We start from the raw sequence: 18,521 nt of genomic DNA on the forward strand, positions 1-18,521 counted from the left end.
CACCGCCGTCCCAGTGTCTCAGTCGGCCGAGTGTTCCCACCGGGGCCCTCCTCGTCCCGCGGTTCCGCACCCATCCCCTCTGCCCTCACAGTTCCACCGGAATTGGGCTCACACCAACACGTCTGTGAGTGCTGCTCGCTACTGGACACTGACTTCACCTCTGCCGTGGGGCCCGAGCCTGCCACCCTCACCCCCGTGCATCACCTCCACCCCTGCACCATGCCAGCTGGGAGAGGGGCACGCCAGCTCAGGTACCTCGTGTCATGTTCTCCAGCGTGAGCCCTCAGCCACCTCGCTAGATCCTGAAGACCAGGACAACCCCCAGGCACCTCACCATGTCCCGGGAGATCAGGGAGACCCTCTGGTCACCCCACGTCACCTCCCAGGAGACCAAGGCACCTCAGTCACCACGTCACACCCTGAGGGACCAGGCCCACCCCCTCGTCACCTGTCACACCCTGGGAACCAGGGAGAGCCCTCAGCCACCAGTCCAGTGTCAGGATCCCGACGCCTCGACCCAAAAGGCTGGAATCGAATGGCCCCACAGCACGCACCCTAAGCAAACATCTTTTCCTAGCACAGAGGCTTTTCTGCAAACAGGAGCCGCCTCTCAGGAAGCTACGAACGGCACCCTGGGAGACACACAAAGATCCTAACAGAAGCCTGAGCGGCCACACTCAGTTCAGGTTTCCAATGGAACCCAGGGACAGCCCTGCCAGGCCACACCATGCCAACTCCAGACCCACGAGGCCTTGGCGAGCCCCGGGCACAGCAAACACTCGCGGGCTCCCGGTGGTGTCGAGCTGAGTTCAGACGGCGACTCCTACAGCCCGACGCCCACCCTCCAACAACCGCACAAGAGCCGGGTGGACACCTCGGCGGCTCAGCCCAGCCACCCACCCAGCCTCGCGCGTGCCGCCGAGGCTTCGGAGGGCAGGAACGCGCCGCCCGGCTAAACCACCTTAGAAACGTGCCGACACCACGCCGCCTTCCGTGTCCTGAGCACGTCACACAGCTCAGACGCCACTCTGCACGCACGGGACTCCCAGCCCCCCTCTGCCCAGCCACCCACCCCAGGAACAGCAGTCCTTCCGGTCAACGGACGTGGGCACTCACAGGTATTGGCCAAGCCAAGCACCGTCCTAGCCATAAAGACCAGCACAAAATAACCTGTCCTCCGTGTACAGAAGGCAGCCTTCTCAGCTACACAATTCAAAACGTCGCCAACGACAACGAGCCCGCCCAACTCCTCTGAGGGCGGAGGAGGGTACCGCAGGCTGTGTGCGCACTCGTGTGCTTTGCAGGCAACACGCAACTCAACATCTTCAGTCTCCAATTTTTGTGCTTCCTAAGAAATGTGTTCAGGGTGGGCATTTGGCCAAGGGCAGGTGCTTGGTGTAGAGGTGAGGGGTGTGGTCTAGAGGTGAGGTGTGTGATCTAGAGATGAGGTGTTGGTGTAGAGGTGAGGTGTGTGGTCTAGAGGTGAGGTGTTGGTGTACAAATGAGGTGTGTGGTGTAGAGGTGGGGTATTGGTGTAGGGGTGTTGGTGTAGGGGTGCTGGTGTTAGAGGTGAGGTGCCAGTGTAGGGATAAGATGTGTGGTGTAGTGTGTGGTGTAGAGGTGAGGTGCTGGTGTAGGGGTGAGGTGTTGGTGTAGAGATGAGGTGTTGGTATAGAGGTGAGGTGTTGGTATAGAGGTGAGGTGTGTGGTCTAGAGGTGAGGTGTGTGGTGTAGTGTGTGGTCTAGAGGTGAGGTGCTGGTGTAGAGGTGAGGTGTGTGGTGTAGAGGTGAGGTGCTGGTGTGGAGGTGAGGTGTGCGGTATAGTGTGTGGTCTAGAGGTGAGGTGCTGGTGTGGAGGTGAGGTGTGCGGTATAGTGTGTGGTCTAGAGGTGAGGTATGTGGTCTAGAGGTGAGGTATGTGGTCTAGAGGTGAGGGGTGTGGTTTAGAGGTGAGGGGTGTGGTATAGAGGTGATGTATGTGGTGTAGTGTGTGGTCTAGAGGTGAGGTGTGTGGTATAGAGGTGAGGTGCTGGTGTGGAGGTGAGGTGTGCGGTATAGTGTGTGGTCTAGAGGTGAGGTATGTGGTCTAGAGGTGAGGTATGTGGTCTAGAGGTGAGGGGTGTGGTCTAGAGGTGAGGGGTGTGGTGTAGTGTGTGGTCTAGAGGTGAGGTGTGTGGTATAGAGGTGAGGTGCTGGTGTAGAGGTGAGGTGCCGGTATAGAGATGAGGTGTTGGTATAGAGATGAGGTGTTGGTATAGAGGTGATGTGTGTGGTGTAGTGTGTGGTATAGTGGTGAGGTGTGTGGTGTAGAGGTGAGGTGTTGGTATAGAGGTGATGTGTGTGGTGTAGTGTGTGGTCTAGAGGTGAGGGGTGTGGTCTAGAGGTGAGGTGCTGGTGTAGAGGTGAGGTGTGTGGTGTAGTGTGCGGTGCAGAGATGAGGTGTGTGGTGTAGTGCGTGGTCTAAAGGTGAGGTGCTGGTGTGGAGGTGAGGTGTGCGGTATAGTGTGTGGTGTAGAGGTGAGGTGCCGGTGTAGAGGTGAGCTGCCGGTGTAGAGGTGAGGTGTTCGGCGCAGAGGTTAGCAGTTCGGTGTTGGGTTTGCGTGCCGGCATCCCACACTAAGTCCTGGCTCCACTCCTAATCCCTGTTCCCTGCAATGCAGACCCTGGAGGCAGGGGTGGTGGCTCAAGTCCTCGGGATTCCGTAACCCACATGGAAACCTGGACTCGGTGCCCAAGTCCTGGCTTGGCCTGGCCCAGCCCCACTGCTGCAGGCGCCCGAGGTGAAGCATGGATGGCAGCTCGCTCTCTTTCACCCCCCAAATACATGAATTAATAAAATGTCACAGCTCTTCTGTCAGGCCAGCCACAGGACAGAGGTACTGGACACAAGGCGAGCGCTCCAAGGCCTTGCCAGGAGCTGCGTCCGTGCACACCGTGGGCGCCTGAGCGCAGTCGCCCGCTCCTGCCTGCATCTCTAATCCTGAGCCCCTGCCTCCCTTAGCTCTGATGGGGGCTGGGCGACAGGCGGGGAGCGGGAAGCGGGCAGCGCACTGCCGCTGCCACCCCCTCCCCACTGCTGTCCTCGCCTGGGTGACAGCGAGGGCTACGGACAGCACTGGAAGGCAGAGGGAACAGCCGGCCTGCTGCTCTGCATGTGCCGCGGGGACCCCCACCCCACGAGGCCTGCCACCTGCGCTGCCGCTGCCTGCAAAACTGAGAGCAGAAGCCCATGCCGGTGCAGCCGCCCACAAGCACAGGAAGGCTGCCCGCAGGCTCACGGCCCCCCTCCACGGCCCCCCGGTGTCTCTCCAATCATCCACTCTACCAATCCTGACGCGTGAGCAGAGTGAACAGACAAACTTCCACTTCACCGCATTTCTCTAAGTTCTGACAAGTTATCAGGCAGTCGTAAATTCAAACTCGGACACTAAAAATACATTTCAACTCCTTTAAATTAAATCCTTGCACAGCCTTTTCTACCAAGATTAAAAAAAAAAAAAAAAAAACAACAACAACAAGGAAAAATCTCTTCTCTTCAGGTCACTGCTGACCGATTTGAGGGTTCATGTGGAATGTCATAACTATGCTAACAGCAGAGAAAAATTAACAAAATTGAGTCATCCTCATCATGCCCCCAAAAGACAATAAAGTTAACAGCTTCCGCGAAATGTTAGCAAGCAAAAGTAACTTCCTTTAATCTCCCACAGACTTCCTGAAGTGCCAGGACATGCACACACAGTTAAGAAGAGAAACAACTTTATAAATCTGTCTGGATCCTGCTTCGCTCCGCAGTTTTACTTCAGTAGCACAACAAGCAACACAGCAGTTACGGCCATGTTGGGCAAACAATGGCTCCTTCAGCTTCCCGTCTATCCATGCCAGCAACCCTCGGGTATTTACTGCCACGCACCAGGGCCACAGCAGAGAGGCCTGCAAGATGGCGGGGCAGGGACAAGCAGAACGCGGCCTTCTCAGCGTGTGGGTCGCCCAACACACCAGCCGCCTCCGAACCTGAGCCGTGCACACCAGTCACCCTGCCCGCCCTGCACCTGATCCTCACTCAGACCACAGCGTCGGCAAGGCAAGGACCGACCGTGAGGCTGCAACAAGGCTCTCAAACCTGGACAACACGCTGCTCCGACGTCGCCCCTCCAGCATCACACCCCAACCCAAGACCCCCGCACGCATGGCGTGGCCCCTGGAAGACACGACGCAGGGGAGGGGCAAGAGGCACGCGCTGGGCATCCAGAGGACAAGCAGGGCCACGAAGACGCCGTCAGCCACAGGAAATCACAGGCGCACGACTCGACTCACACTTGGGAAGCGGGGCGCGCTCCGTGGCCGGCAGAGTGGGCGCTACGGCGGCTCTCAGGCCTCAGGAGGGCACAGAGGCACCGCATCCCGCAGCCTCGGCGCCTGCTGGCCCCAGCCACCCCCTCTCCCCGGTGCCTTCGCCTCCCAGAGTCAGCGCCACAGCAGCTGCCCCAGGGCTGCTGTCCAGGGAGTGACCTCATCGCCACATCCACTCTGGGCATGCCGTGTGGGGCAGACACAAAGACCCATCTGTATTTTTTTCCTGGTTATTTTGAGAAAATTCTGCGATCCCCTTCCAGACAGCACAACACAGTCATTAAGGTAACAGCAGAGCTGACACACACTGGCATGAGCATTTCTCCCGAGAGCCTAGGCCTCTAGAAACGGCAGCACCTGCAGTCGTCCCCAGGAGGGTGCTTGCTTCCCTGCAGAAAAAGCTGGGACCCCTCCCCGGACAGTCTTCCTCCAAGCAGGCCCTAAAGAAAGCGTCCCACCACCCATACCGAGATGGGAGAAAGTCCAAACATTCTACACTTTCCCTACTCCAGTCCCTCACCCCGGCTCAGTAACTGCTGGGGACTCTGCAGACAGGGCTTGGGTACTCGCACTGTGCAACGTCCAGTACCTCACAAACCCCAGGAGCCGATGGCACAGCCCACACGCAAGCACCCAGGCCAGGATGCTGCCCCACCGCAGTGGAGCCCACCCCCGGGGCGCACGCCTCGGGACCCCCTCTCCGGAGACGCCGTGTGTCCCAACCCCGTCTCTGTCACACTGGTCCACCTGGAGGGGCTGCACCATAAAGGGGGGGAGGGGTCCTGAAAACCCAGTCCTCTCCCATCGGTGCGCACGGAGGAACTTCCGGCTTTGTTCACAGGCAGCTCACTCTGACCTGACACGCCTCCCTACACCGCGACTGGGAACGCAGACACAGGGTAAGCCTGAAGGTGGCCACGGGGCTCAGAGCAAGGGCAGGCGATCCTGTAGGCTCTGATGCCACGTCTGACGGGACACAATTCCACCGGTGGTGCCCCAGGCACCCAGCACAGCGCTAACCGGCGAGGAGTGCCTGCTCACCATAAGGTATTCGTTGTTTTATTTTTGGTATTAATTAAAAGTTTTAAGGATAAGTAGAAATTAAATATTTAAATTAAAAGCATGATGGTGTTTATCTTCTTAAAAATCTCTGTTCACAGGCTCAATCTCAAAATGCCTGTAATCGCTGGGCCAAAGGCAGGAGCCGGGCAATCAATCCAGTCTCTTTGTGACCGGCAGGAGCCAACGACCTAGTCATCACCCCGCCCCCTGGTCTGCACTAGCAGGATGCTGGATCCAGCAGCTGGGGCTGGGAATTGAACCCAGAGCCCTTCGGTGGGGGAGCCGAGCATTTAACATGCCAGCCCACACACCTGTCCATCACCTACAGTGAGACCTGGACATCTGACCTCAGCCCACACACCTGCCATCACCTACAGTGAGACCTGGACATCTGACCTCAGCCCACACACCTGCCATCACCTACAGTGAGACCTGGACATCTGACCTCAGCCCACACACCTGCCATCACCTACAGTGAGACCTGGACATCTGACCTCAGCCCACACACCTGCCCATCACCTACAGTGAGACCTGGACATCTGACCTCAGCCCACACACCTGCCCATCACCTAGTGTGAGACCTGGACATCTGACCTCAGCCCACACACCTGCCATCACCTACAGTGAGACCTGGACATCTGACCTCAGCCCACACACCTGCCATCACCTACAGTGAGACCTGGACATCTGACCTCAGCCCACACACTTGTCATCACCTAGTGTGAGACCTGGACATCTGACCTCAGCCCACACACCTGCCCATCACCTAGTGTGAGACCTGGACATCTGACCTCAGCCCACACACCTGCCATCACCTAGTGTGAGACCTGGACATCTGACCTCAGCCCACACACCTGCCCATCACCTACAGTGAGACCCGGACATCTGACCTCAGCCCACACACCTGTCCATCACCTACAGTGAGACCTGGACATCTGACCTCAGCCCACACACCTGCCATCACCTAGTGTGAGACCTGGGCATTTCCATTTGCAGTCTTAATATTTTTGGAACTGCTGTTCCCAGGAGACACCACTAAATTTTTTCTGAACCGATAATAATAATATTGTGCCTTTATTAGCACTGAAGACTGATCGGCTACGCCCTCCCGTCCACGTGCCCATTCACACCAAAGCAACCCCAAACTCCACCCGGTAGCCAGGAAACTCGGCCCTGGAAACGATGCTCCTGGCCACGCCCTCCTCCAGTCCACAGGAAACACACCTGTCCTCCAAACAATTCACTGCTCGCATCGTAATCGTGCTTCGGGGAAAGCTGAAGCTACTGGTCTCCAGTTAACACTCTGTCTTCACACCCACTCCCCACTCGGAGCAGGAAGCGTGCTCTAACTCGGGAGACTGTGGTGGCCTCCACACAGCTGCGGGCATGCCTCCCAGTCACTGACGGCTCCTTAGCGGGCTCCAGGCTAGCGGGAGCCTTCCCGGAAGACCCTCTCCCATTACACACACGAAGCACAGTTCCGGCTCATGAGCAGCGTTCTGAAGCCGGGACTCTGCGGGCTAGCCACAGTGCGAGTCATTGTTCGGAACACGACGCTGGGCTCCGTGCGGCACGTGGGGACGCACCTGTGCTCCGTGAGGACGCTCACTGCCGAAGGGTGATTGGCACAATAGGCGAGGTACAAGGTCTTCATCTGGGGCATCAGGGTGAGGAAGCAGCCTCCAACTCTCTGCTGAGCCTCAGGCAACCTGGAGACACGGGACACAGGCAAAGGGAATGACGTCAGTGTTCAGACCCAAGGAACGCTGCTCTGCGTAAGATCGCCTGTGAGCACAGGGCGCACACCTGTCCCCCTGGGAAGCTGGCAGGAACAGGGGCTCCTGGGAAGCAGCCCTGGCATCCACCCACCAGGCCCTGTCCACAGGCTCAAGCCCTTTGAGCAGTTAGAGGGATGGATGCCATTAAACCCTGGATTCTGCATAACCTACGGAGAGCTATGAACGTGGCTATCTGGCTTGGTCAGCGGAGATGCCCCTCTTTACAAAACCCATGCTAAGATGACAGGTAACAGTCTTTTTGTTTTTTAAAGATTTATTTATTTGAAAGCCAGAGCTAGAGAGAGAGAGAGAGAGAGAGAGAGAGAGAAACATTTCATGGGCTGGTTCACGCCCGAGCAGGCCACAATGACCAGTCATGGAGCATGCCGAAGCCAGGAGCTTCATCCAGGTTTCCCACGTGAGTGGCAGGGGTCCAAGTACTTGAGCCATCCTCTGCTGCTTCTCCCAGGCCACGAGCTGGGAGTTGGATCTGAAGTGGAGCAGCCAGGACCCAGCCCGGCACCCACGTGGGATGCCGGCGTGGCAGGCCGCGCTAGCAGTTTCACCTGCTGCACCACAACACTGGCCCCAATGCGGAACCAGAAAGATGAGTTAGAGACCCAGGAACCGGCTGTGCTGGCTACAGAGCAGGTGAGGGGCGAGGGCTTCGGGACTCAGCACCGTCCACAGCCCCTGCCGCCTTCCCAGCCCCTCCCGCCTCCCCAGGCCCGGCCGCCTAAGGATGGTAATTCACAAACAACGCCGCCAAGTGCTCCCAGCTCTGGGGCTACAAACCCCAGAGCAGGGTCTGACAAGGGCTCCCTGCGCGGCAAGAGGGGGGAGAGACGCCTCAAGCCTCTGCCAGGGTGCTCATCAGCACCCAAGGGCCGCCTCTCAGTGCCCTGCGTGGGCGCTTACGGGTCCACTTGCACACTTGAGACACAGACCACGGCACACTGGTTCCCGCGGCCCTGCAGGAAGGTAGCTCCCCACTGCCACCTCTACCGAGTCTCTGGGCACGTCTCCTCCAGCACCCCTCGAGAAAGTCGTACAGGCACGGAGACTCCGGGAGGTCTGAGTACTGGGACAGTCTCAGGTTCCAAACCCCAGATCCGCACCACACACAGCTCCTGGTCTTCTCCCTGCCACTCCGAACACTCATGACACACAGGCACCGCTCTTACCCCCACTTCTCACCAGCTCGGATTCCTTCCTCACTAGCTTGCTTCCCAAGGCTCACAAAGGCTAGTCCCACTGAAACCGCCAAGGAGACATGCGTCCACCACGCAAGCGGCAGGACACGAGGAAGCCGGCTGCACGGCAGCTGGGGGCTTGCGACAGCTCTCAATCCGAGTTCTGAGAACACGGGTTTCGCAGAGCTGGTAAGCCCAGCCTGGCGGTTACAGCACCCGCCCTCCAGCCCATCGGAGGACCCAGGCTCAGTAACCGGTTCTGACCCCGACTCCAGCTTCCCCTGAGGCAGACCTAGGCTAAGGCAGCACTGCCCGCTCAAGTAACCAGGTCCTGCCACCCATGCAGGAGACGTGAATGGAGTCCTGCCTCCCCCTCCGCCCCAGGTCCTGGGGCTGTCTGGGCAGTGAACCAGAGATGGTGACACTCTGCCTCCCCTCCCCTCCCGTCTCTCTCACATAGTAAGTCTAGAACATAAATGTAGATGTAAAGTGGCCACCATAAATAACACAGTCAATTAAGAACGCCAAACGTAGATCATAAACACATGAACAAGCTCAGGGAAAACAGAACTGAAGTCTGCTGTGGCGCAAACACATTCGAGATTCACACAAACTTCTTCACCACACACATTTCCCGTGAACTTTTGGAAGACTCCTGTGTATACACAGATTTCAAACTGTTTTGCACCAAAATAAGCTTATCTTTTAATTCAATATTCCAAAAACTCTTTGAAGTAGCCTCAGGGCATCTGGGTGAACGTATGAAACAGCTGACAAATGTGGACACACCTCCCACAGAAATGGCTGACACATGTGGACACACATCCCCAGAGACAGAAACAGCTGACACACGTGGACACACCCCCCCAGACAGAAACAGCTGACACACGTGGACACACACCCCCACAGAGAAACAGCTGACACACGTGGACACGCCCCCCAGAGACAGAAACAGCTGACACACGTGGACACGCCCCCCCAGACAGAAACAGCTGACACACGTGGACACACATCAAGAAACAGCTGACACACGTAGACACACATCCCCAGAGACAGAAACAGCTGACACACGTGGACACGCCCCCCCAGAGACAGAAACAGCTGACACACGTGGACACACACCCCCACAGAGAAACAGCTGACACACGTGGACATGCCCCCCAGAGACAGAAACAGCTGACACACGTGGACACGCCCCCCCAGACAGAAACAGCTGACACACGTGGACACACATCAAGAAACAGCTGACACACGTGGACACACATCCCCAGAGACAGAAACAGCTGACACACGTGGACACACACCCCCAGACAGAAACAGCTGACACACGTGGACACGCCCCCCCAGACAGAAACAGCTGACACACGTGGACACGCCGCCAGAGACAGAAACAGCTGACACACATGGACACGCCCCCCCAGACAGAAACAGCTGACACACATGGACACGCCCCCCCCAGACAGAAACAGCTGACACACGTGGACACACACCCCTAGACAGAAACAGCTGACACACGTGGACACGCCCCCCCAGAGACAGAAACAGCTGACACACGTGGACACGGCCCCCCAGACAGAAACAGCTGACACACATGGACACGCCCCCCCAGACAGAAACAGCTGACACACGTGGACACACACCCCTAGACAGAAACAGCTGACACACGTGGACACGCCCCCCCAGACAGAAACAGCTGACACACGTGGACACGCCCCCCCAGACAGAAACAGCTGACACACGTGGACACGCCCCCAGAGACAGAAACAGCTGACACACGTGGACACACCCCCCCAGACAGAAACAGCTGACACACGTGGACACACACCCCTAGACAGAAACAGCTGACACACGTGGACACGCCTCCAGGCAAAAACAGCTGACACACGTGGACACACACCCCCAGACAGAAACAGCTGACACACGTGGACACACACCCCCAGACAGAAACAGCTGACACACGTGGACACACACCCCCAGACAGAAACAGCTGACACACGTGGACACGGCCCCCCAGACAGAAACAGCTGACACACGTGGACACGGCCCCCCAGACAGAAACAGCTGACACACGTGGACACACACCCCTAGACAGAAACAGCTGACACACGTGGTCACACCCCCCCAGACAGAAACAGCTGACACACGTGGACACGCCCCCAGGCAAAAACAGCTGACACACGTGGACACACACCAAGAAACAGCTGACACACATGGACACACACCAAGAAACAGCTGACACGCATGGACACACACCCCCTAGACAGAAACAGCTGACACGCATGGACACACACCCCCCCACAGAAATGGCTGACTCGTGAGGAACCACGCAGACACGCCCCCAGCATGCCTGATGAACCAGTGCCCTGTGTGCACAAGCCCCTCCACGTGGCTCCAGGCTGTGTCCACCACGCCTGGTCTCCTTTGATCTCGTGTCCCCACGCGGGGGGCACAGATGGACTCCCAGGAGCAGCAAGCTCCGCCCAGCCCAGAACAGCAGGAGCTGTGCCCTGCGCACAGGCAGCCCTGACGTGAGGATGCACTCCCACAGGAGACAGGGGTCTCTAACCCAGGCCTCCAACCCAGCAGCCATCAGCTGTGCTGGTGAGTCAGGGACGGTAAATAAACAGAGAAACGCTGCTCCCCCGCCACGAGCCTGATGCCGGTGCTCAGCAGGGCTTCGTGGGCAGTGGCTGCCCCGTGGGGCCCGCACAGACTCGGAACGTCCCCGTCTCACCCACACCTGCGGGGGCCAGGCGCTCCTGCCAACCCTGGCCGTGTCACGCAGGTTTCACTGTGAAGTTATGCTTCACTGAACGCCAAGTAGGCCAGTGTCCACCCAGTCAGCACGTGGACTTCTCCGGGCCTTCAGGCCTGGCCACAGCTCTGTCCAGCCATGGATACGCAGACAACGACCAACGAATCCCATCCCAGCGCTTGCCCTGCAGCACAGCGGGGCTCTGAGAGCAGCATGGAGACGGCCCACTTCCTGGGTGGCACAGAACAGGCGCAGACACCCGCGGCCCCAAGGGGCCTTCCCTCTCCCCAAATAGGAACGATGTCTCGGGAAACCAGAGAACTGCTCCATACGGACCTGCTCGCACACATCCTCCCGTGAGCACCGGCGACGCCTGCAGTTCCAGCCCACCTGCAAGGCATGGAGACTCCAGGCGCCCCCAAGCCTGAGGACAGGGAGGGCGAGGGGAAGGGGAGTCGGAGCTTACTTTCGGAAGGGCCAGGCCCTGGGCTTCTTCCATGACTGACGTCACCAGCAGCCTATAGGAGAGGCCTGCAGCGGCCAGAGAAAGGCATGTGGGCTCAGAGCCGCGGCCCGGCTTCACAGACAGGTGCATGCGGGCATAGGGACATACAGCTGCCGTCCCAAACCTGTGCTCCAAGGCCTCTTCCCGGGGGCACATGCGCACACACACATACACACACATACACACGAGCCTCTCGAAGCCATGTTCCAAAGCCTGCCAGGCCTCTTCCCAGCGGCAGGGGAGCCCCAGCTTAGCCCCACCCGACTGCACAGCACTGCCCCCAGGGTGTCTGTCTGTCTGTCTCTCTCTCTCTCTCTAGCTTAGCCCGACCCGACTGCACAGCACTGCCCCCAGGGTGTCTGTCTGTCTGTCTGTCTCTCTCTCTCTCTCTCACACACACACACACACGAGCCTCTCGAAGCTGTGCTCCAAGGCCTGCAAGGCCTCCTCCCACGGGGCACAGCACAGCCCCCAGCCCAGCCCGACCCCAGACCGCACAGCACAGCCCCCAGGGTCACACAGGAGAGCCCTGAAGCTGGACTCGGCTGCTCCCCTCAGCCCCGCTCCTAATCTGGCCTTCATCTGCTCCGTCAGCGTGACTCCCAAACCACACGTCCCTGACTGTCCCCAGAATAAAAGCCAGAGGTCATAGCCACAGCTTCAGCAGCTTCACAGGCCGAGTTCAAACGGGGGCGGGGAGCCGGCAGTGACTGTCCCCAGAATAAAAGCCAGAGGTCATAACCACAGCTTCAACAGCTTCACAGGCCGAGTTCAAACGGGGGCGGGGAGCCGGCAGTGACTGAGGTGGCGCTCGGACACCCGCACCCCATCAGAAGGCCTGGGCGCATCCTGGCTCCACCACGGATCGCAGATTCCGGCTGACGTGCACCTGAGAAGCAGCAGGTGGAGGCTCAAGTCCTCGGGTCCCTGTCACCCACGTGGGACACCTCAACCGAGTCCCCAGGGCTCTGCTCCTGGCTCTGGTCCAGCCCAGCCCTGGCTGCTGGGGGCGTCTGGGGAATGACCAGTGGAAAGAGGACGCCTCTTTCTCTTTCTCCTCTTCTCCCTCTCAACCTTGCAAACAATAACTGCTTTTTTATTTATTTTTCTCAAAACCACTGCAAACAACAAACACGCTAGGAAACGAGGTCTCCAGACAATGGTGCCCGTGTTTCCTGGGAGCCTGCAGCCTGTCAGAATCATGTCATGGCTGAGATGTCCCCAACTCTGCACACACATCGGATGTCCTGCGATGCTCGGCCCTGCACCTGCACAGCAAGGTGTCCCGTGGACACACACAGAGCAAGGGCGCCATCAAACACTTGAATCCCAACTGGGCTCTCTGGGCCTGTGGGGTCCCAACCTCCAGGGGCACATGGGGGGGGGGTGCTAGAACACAAGGAGAAAGAGCCCCGAGCCCGGAACATGTCAGGGAGTGGGGGAGTGGGGGAGTGGGTCTGGCAGACACGCAACAGTGTGGAAGCCGGATTCGGGCGTGAGCGATGTAAGCCTGGCAGCGCCCTCATGTTGGCAGTGGCCCTCAGCAGCAGCCAGATGTGCGCATCATCACTCATTCGGAGAGCGCCGAGTCATCACAGAACAAACTGGAACGGGGAGGGTGGGTGTCTGCGTAATGGTTACGATGCCACTTGGGACACCCTGCAGTGCCTGGGTTCGAGGCCCGGCTCAGCTCCCAGCTCCAGCTTTCTGCTAACACAGGCCCTAGGAAGCAGTGGCAATGGCTCCGCCTGCCACCCACGTGGAAGACCCGGATGGAGTTCCTGGCTCCCAGCGTGGCCCAGCATTCGGGGCCTGATCCAGCAGGTGGGAGCTCTCTCTGTTGAGAGCTCTGATTGTATTTCACATAAAAAAATACATTAAAAATTCTCAAATAAATGGAAAACGAAACTTGATACAATAACGAGACCGTTCCAAGAGTCTGTGAAATTCTATTTTCAATGGATGTGACGAAACGTGAGCAATCAGCTGACAAATGGGTTTTATTTGAAAAGTATTCTGGAGACACTGCTAGATTCCCAGGGTTCAGTTTTTCCATAGAAGCAACTTGATAAGCCACAGTTCCACCTTTCCAGACCGAACCCAAGAACTCCTCTAAATCACACCTAATGGGGTCTACGGGGGATCAGGTATCATAAGGAATTCCCCACCACTTAGAGCACTGTTTTAAAGGAAAACCTCACCTGGAACCCCACTGTGACAGGATCCCCCCACAAGCCTCCCCATCACTCCTTACGGAGGGTTCCTGCTCCCAGCACGCGCAGGCAGCCTCCACGCCAAGGCTGAGCCGGACGGAGGAGGAGCCCCGCGGCCAGTGGTTCTCCCAGCACGCGCAGGCAGCCTCCTCGCCAAGGCTGAGCCCGGCCGGAGGAGGAGCCCCGCGGCCAGTGGTTCTCCCAGCACGCGCAGGCAGCCTCCACGCCAAGGCTGAGCCCGGCCGCAGGAGGAGCCCCGCGGCCAGTGGTTCTCCCGGCACGCGCAGGCAGCCTCCACGCCAAGGCTGAGCCCGGCCGCAGGAGGAGCCCCGCGGCCAGTGGCTCTCCCGGCACGCGCAGGCAGCCTCCACGCCAAGGCTGAGCCCGGCCAGGAGGAGCCCCGCGGCCAGTGGTTCTCCCAGCACGCGCAGGCAGCCTCCACGCCAAGGCTGAGCCCGGCCAGGAGGAGCCCCGCGGCCAGTGGTTCTCCCAGCACGCGCAGGCAGCCTCCACGCCAAGGCTGAGCCCGGCCGCAGGAGGAGCCCCGCGGCCAGTGGTTCTCCCAGCACGCGCAGGCAGCCTCCACGCCAAGGCTGAGCCCGGCCGCAGGAGGAGCCCCGCGGCCAGTGGTTCTCCCAGCACGCGCAGGCAGCCTCCACGCCAAGGCTGAGCCCGGCCGCAGGAGGAGCCCCGCGGCCAGTGGTTCTCCCAGCACGCGCAGGCAGCCTCCACGCCAAGGCTGAGCCCGGCCGCAGGAGGAGCCCCGCGGCCAGTGGTTCTCCCAGCACGCGCAGGCAGCCTCCACGCCAAGGCTGAGCCCGGCCAGGAGGAGCCCCGCGGCCAGTGGTTCTCCCAGCACGCGCAGGCAGCCTCCACGCCAAGGCTGAGCCCGGCCGCAGGAGGAGCCCCGCGGCCAGTGGTTCTCCCGGCACGCGCAGGCAGCCTCCACGCCAAGGCTGAGCCCGGCCGCAGGAGGAGCCCCGCGGCCCGTGGTTCTCCCAGCACGCGCAGGCAGCCTCCACGCCAAGGCTGAGCCTGGCCGCAGGAGGAGCCCCGCGGCCAGTGGTTCTCCCAGCACGCGCAGGCAGCCTCCACGCCAAGGCTGAGCCTGGCCGCAGGAGGAGCCCCGCGGCCAGTGGTTCTCCCAGCACGCGCAGGCAGCCTCCACGCCAAGGCTGAGCCCGGCCAGGAGGAGCCCCGCGGCCAGTGGTTCTCAATGAGGCACTCAAGAGCGGCGGCTGAGTTAGGGGTGGGGTGAAGCAGCAGCCAGGTCCCAGGCTGAACCCAGGTGCATCGGAGACTCAGAAAGGAGGCAGAATGCTCGGACTCAATCAGTCCTTCGTGCCAGAGAGCCTCTGGCCGCAGCCGTGAGCTCACAGGCACCAGCTGTGTGGTCCTGGGGGAAGTCACACAGCAGCCGGCTCCGCCCTCAGGCTAACAAAGCCCTCAGTGCTTACAAAGAACCAAGGACAGAGGCCACAGGTCTGTGTGGACGGCAGTGCACCTCACACAGAGGACCCGGGACCGGCAGGCTGTGTGGACGGCAGTGCACCTCACACAGAGGACCCGGGACCGGCAGGCTGTGTGGACGGCAGTGCACCTCACACAGAGGACCCGGGACCGGCAGGCTGTGTGGACGGCAGTGCACCTCACACAGAGGACCCGGGACCGGCAGGCTGTGTGGACGGCAGTGCACCTGACAGAGGACCCGGGACCGGCAGGCTGTGTGGACGGCAGTGCACCTCACACAGAGGACCCGGGACCGGCAGGCTGTGTGGATGGCAGTGTACCTCACACAGAGGACCCGGGACCGGCAGGCTGTGTGGACGGCAGTGCACCTCACACAGAGGACCGGGACCGGCAGGCTGTGTGGACGGCAGTGCACCTCACACAGAGGACCCGGGACCGGCAGGCTGTGTGGATGGCAGTGTACCTCACACAGAGGACCCGGGACCGGCAGGCTGTGTGGACGGCAGTGCACCTGCCAGAGGACCCGGGACCGGCAGGCTGTGTGGACGGCACCTGATACAGGTGTTTACAGATTGTCAACACAAATTAAGCTTTTATAAAATCTTGCAGACAATACAGTTTCTAGTACAAAACTGACCTCCCCAAAAGGTTTACAACAATCTTGCCTCTTTAGAAATGTGAGTTCTCAAACCCTGAGGAACTTGATCCTTGAAATGCCGCTTTTACCCACCTGACTCTCGCCCGTTCAGGGTGTCACTTACTTGGTGCACTCCTCTAAGGACTGTACGAGCATCTGCTGGAAAGTACAGATCTCCTCCAGATTCCCCAGCAGATGTGCAGTGTTCGCCGAACTCAACCTAGGCCAGGAAAAACCGCAGTGAGAGCACGCGACCACGCCCGCCTCACGCTCCCCTTCCCCGCCCAGCGCCCCGAAGTCCTCATTTAATAAGCGCTTATGTGGCAGGCAGACCGGCTCACCAATTCCCATCCCATTGTTTCACCCACCACCCCCTGCAGGTAACAGTCCGCAGTGAGACTACGTTACGGGTACGCAGCTCGTCTTCTGACTCACTTCTCGCTGGTCTGCAGCGGCCGCAGGTAGGTGGAAAGCATAGTCTGCAGTTCTTTAGAATACTCGTTTTCTGTTTCTAAAATGTTCTGTAGCACCTACAACAGATGACGGCTCAGTGTTACCTGGCGTCCCGAGCGCTGCTACCGGGATCTGTACGCTGCGGCAGGAGCGTCAGCACTGTCCCTGTCCACTGCCGGTATTCACTGAGGCCCACTCCTGCGGTACTGCCCGGGCTGCGGACGAAGGATCAGGCCACCCACATCTGACCCCAGGACACCCACGGGGAGGCTACAGTGAGCTCTGTCATCACGCAGGCAATGCCAAGGCTACCCAGACAACGGAGGAGCCACTGGCAGCCTCGGGGCAGAGCCGCACGGCCGAATCTCCACAGCACTCTGCTGTGCCAAAGGAAGCACCCACAGCGCCCCCTGCTGGACTCCACTCACACTACGTCCCACGCCAGCACCACAAATCAGAGCAGAGGGCGATGCAGGGGGGGTTCTGACTGGGGCAGAGGGCGATGCGGGGGGGGGGGGGTTCTGACTGGGCAGAGGGCGACGCGGGGGGGTTCTGACTGGGACAGAGGGCGATGCGGGGGGGTTCTGACTGGGGCAGAGGGCGATGTGGGGGGGTTCTGACTGGGGCAGAGGGCGATGTGGGGGGGGTTCTGACTGGGGCAGAGGGCGATGTGGGGGGGTTCTGACTGGGCAGAGGGCGATGCCGGGGGGGGGTTCTGACTGGGGCAGAGGGCGATGTGGGGGGGTTCTGACTGGGACAGAGGGCGATGTGGGAGGGGTTCTGACTGGGGCAGAGGGCGATGTGGGAGGGGTTCTGACTGGGGAGAGGGCGATGCGGGGGGGGTTCTGACTGGGGCAGAGGGCGATGTGGGGGGGTTCTGACTGGGGCAGAGGGCGATGCGGGGGGGTTCTGACTGGGGCAGAGGGCGATATTGGGGGGGGTTCTGACTGGGGCAGAGGGCGATGTAGGGGGGGTTCTGACTGGGGCAGAGGGCGATGTGGGGGGGGGTTCTGACTGGGGCAGAGGGCGATATTGGGGGGGTTCTGACTGGGGCAGAGGGCGATGTGGGGGGGGTTCTGACTGGGGCAGAGGGCGATATTGGGGGGGTTCTGACTGGGGCAGAGGGCGATGTAGGGGGGGTTCTGACTGGGGGAGAGGGCAATGCGGGGAGGGGGTTCTGACTGGGGCAGAGGGCGATGTGGGGGGGGTTCTGACTGGGGCAGAGGGCGATATTGGGGGGGTTCTGACTGGGGCAGAGGGCGATGTAGGGGGGGTTCTGACGGGCAGAGGGCGATGTGGGGGGGTTCTGACTGGGGCAGAGGGCAATACGGGGGGGGCTGTTCTGACTGGGGCAGAGGGTGATGTGGGGGGTTCTGACTGGGGGAGAGGGCAATGCGGGGGGGTTCTGACTGGGGAGAGGGCAATGCGGGGGGGCTGTTCTGACTGGGGCAGAGGGTGATGTGGGGGGGGTTCTGACTGGGGCAGAGGGAGATGCGTGGGGGGTTCTGACTGGGGCAGAGGGCGATGTGGGGGGTGTTCTGACTGGGGCAGAGGGCAATGCGGGGGGGCTGTTCTGACTGGGGCAGAGGGCGATGTGGGGGCTGTTCTGACTGGGGCAGAGGGCAATGCGGGGGGGCTGTTCTGACTGGGCAGAGGGCGATGTGGGGGGGTTCTGACTGGGGCAGAGGGCAATGCGGGGGGGCTGTTCTGACTGGGGCAGAGGGCGATGTAGGGGGGGTTCTGACTGGGGCAGAGGGCGATGTGGGGGGGGGTTCTGACTGGGGCAGCGTCTACACAGACATGCAGTCCTCAGGACACAAGCTGGAACTTTCTATGTATTCAGCTGATACGTGTAAAATATGCCTCAATAAAAAGTCTAAGTTTGTTGCTTAGCTTGCCTCTAAAAGCTGAAATCCATTTCTGGCTCTCATTAGAGAATATGATAGCGTCAGGTTATGCTTCATATTACAATTTTTCAAAGTTAAAGATCCATTACTGTACATACACAGCAGATTACATATTAACTTTAAAGTAAACACCCTATGTCAGTGCATCAAATTAGCCAAAATTAACTTACTATTAAAAACCGAGGGACAAACACGAGT

The 18,521-nt window shown here is 59.7% G+C and overlaps 1 protein-coding gene across 2 annotated transcripts in view; it reads right to left on the bottom strand.

The window, feature by feature from the left end:
• The window catches only part of ARHGEF7 (Rho guanine nucleotide exchange factor 7), a 178,896-nt gene that overhangs the window by 31,344 nt on the left and 129,031 nt on the right, over positions 1–18,521 (bottom strand). The window contains exons 1-3 of one of the 2 annotated variants that reach the window (XM_062193929.1): positions 16,399–16,488; positions 16,088–16,183; positions 6,999–7,121 (exon numbers count right to left, since the gene is read on the bottom strand). The exons of the other annotated variant lie outside the window; for it this stretch is intronic. Of the exons in view, the coding sequence (XP_062049913.1) occupies positions 6,999–7,121; positions 16,088–16,183; positions 16,399–16,439 (260 nt within the window). The 5' untranslated portion in view covers positions 16,440–16,488. Of the gene's footprint in view, positions 1–6,998; positions 7,122–16,087; positions 16,184–16,398; positions 16,489–18,521 lie in introns of those variants that run through there. 2 annotated transcript variants of the gene reach the window in all.

The sequence above is a fragment of the Lepus europaeus genome, chromosome 6 (assembly GCF_033115175.1).
Source record: "Lepus europaeus isolate LE1 chromosome 6, mLepTim1.pri, whole genome shotgun sequence".
Taxonomy (NCBI): Eukaryota; Metazoa; Chordata; class Mammalia; order Lagomorpha; family Leporidae; genus Lepus; species Lepus europaeus.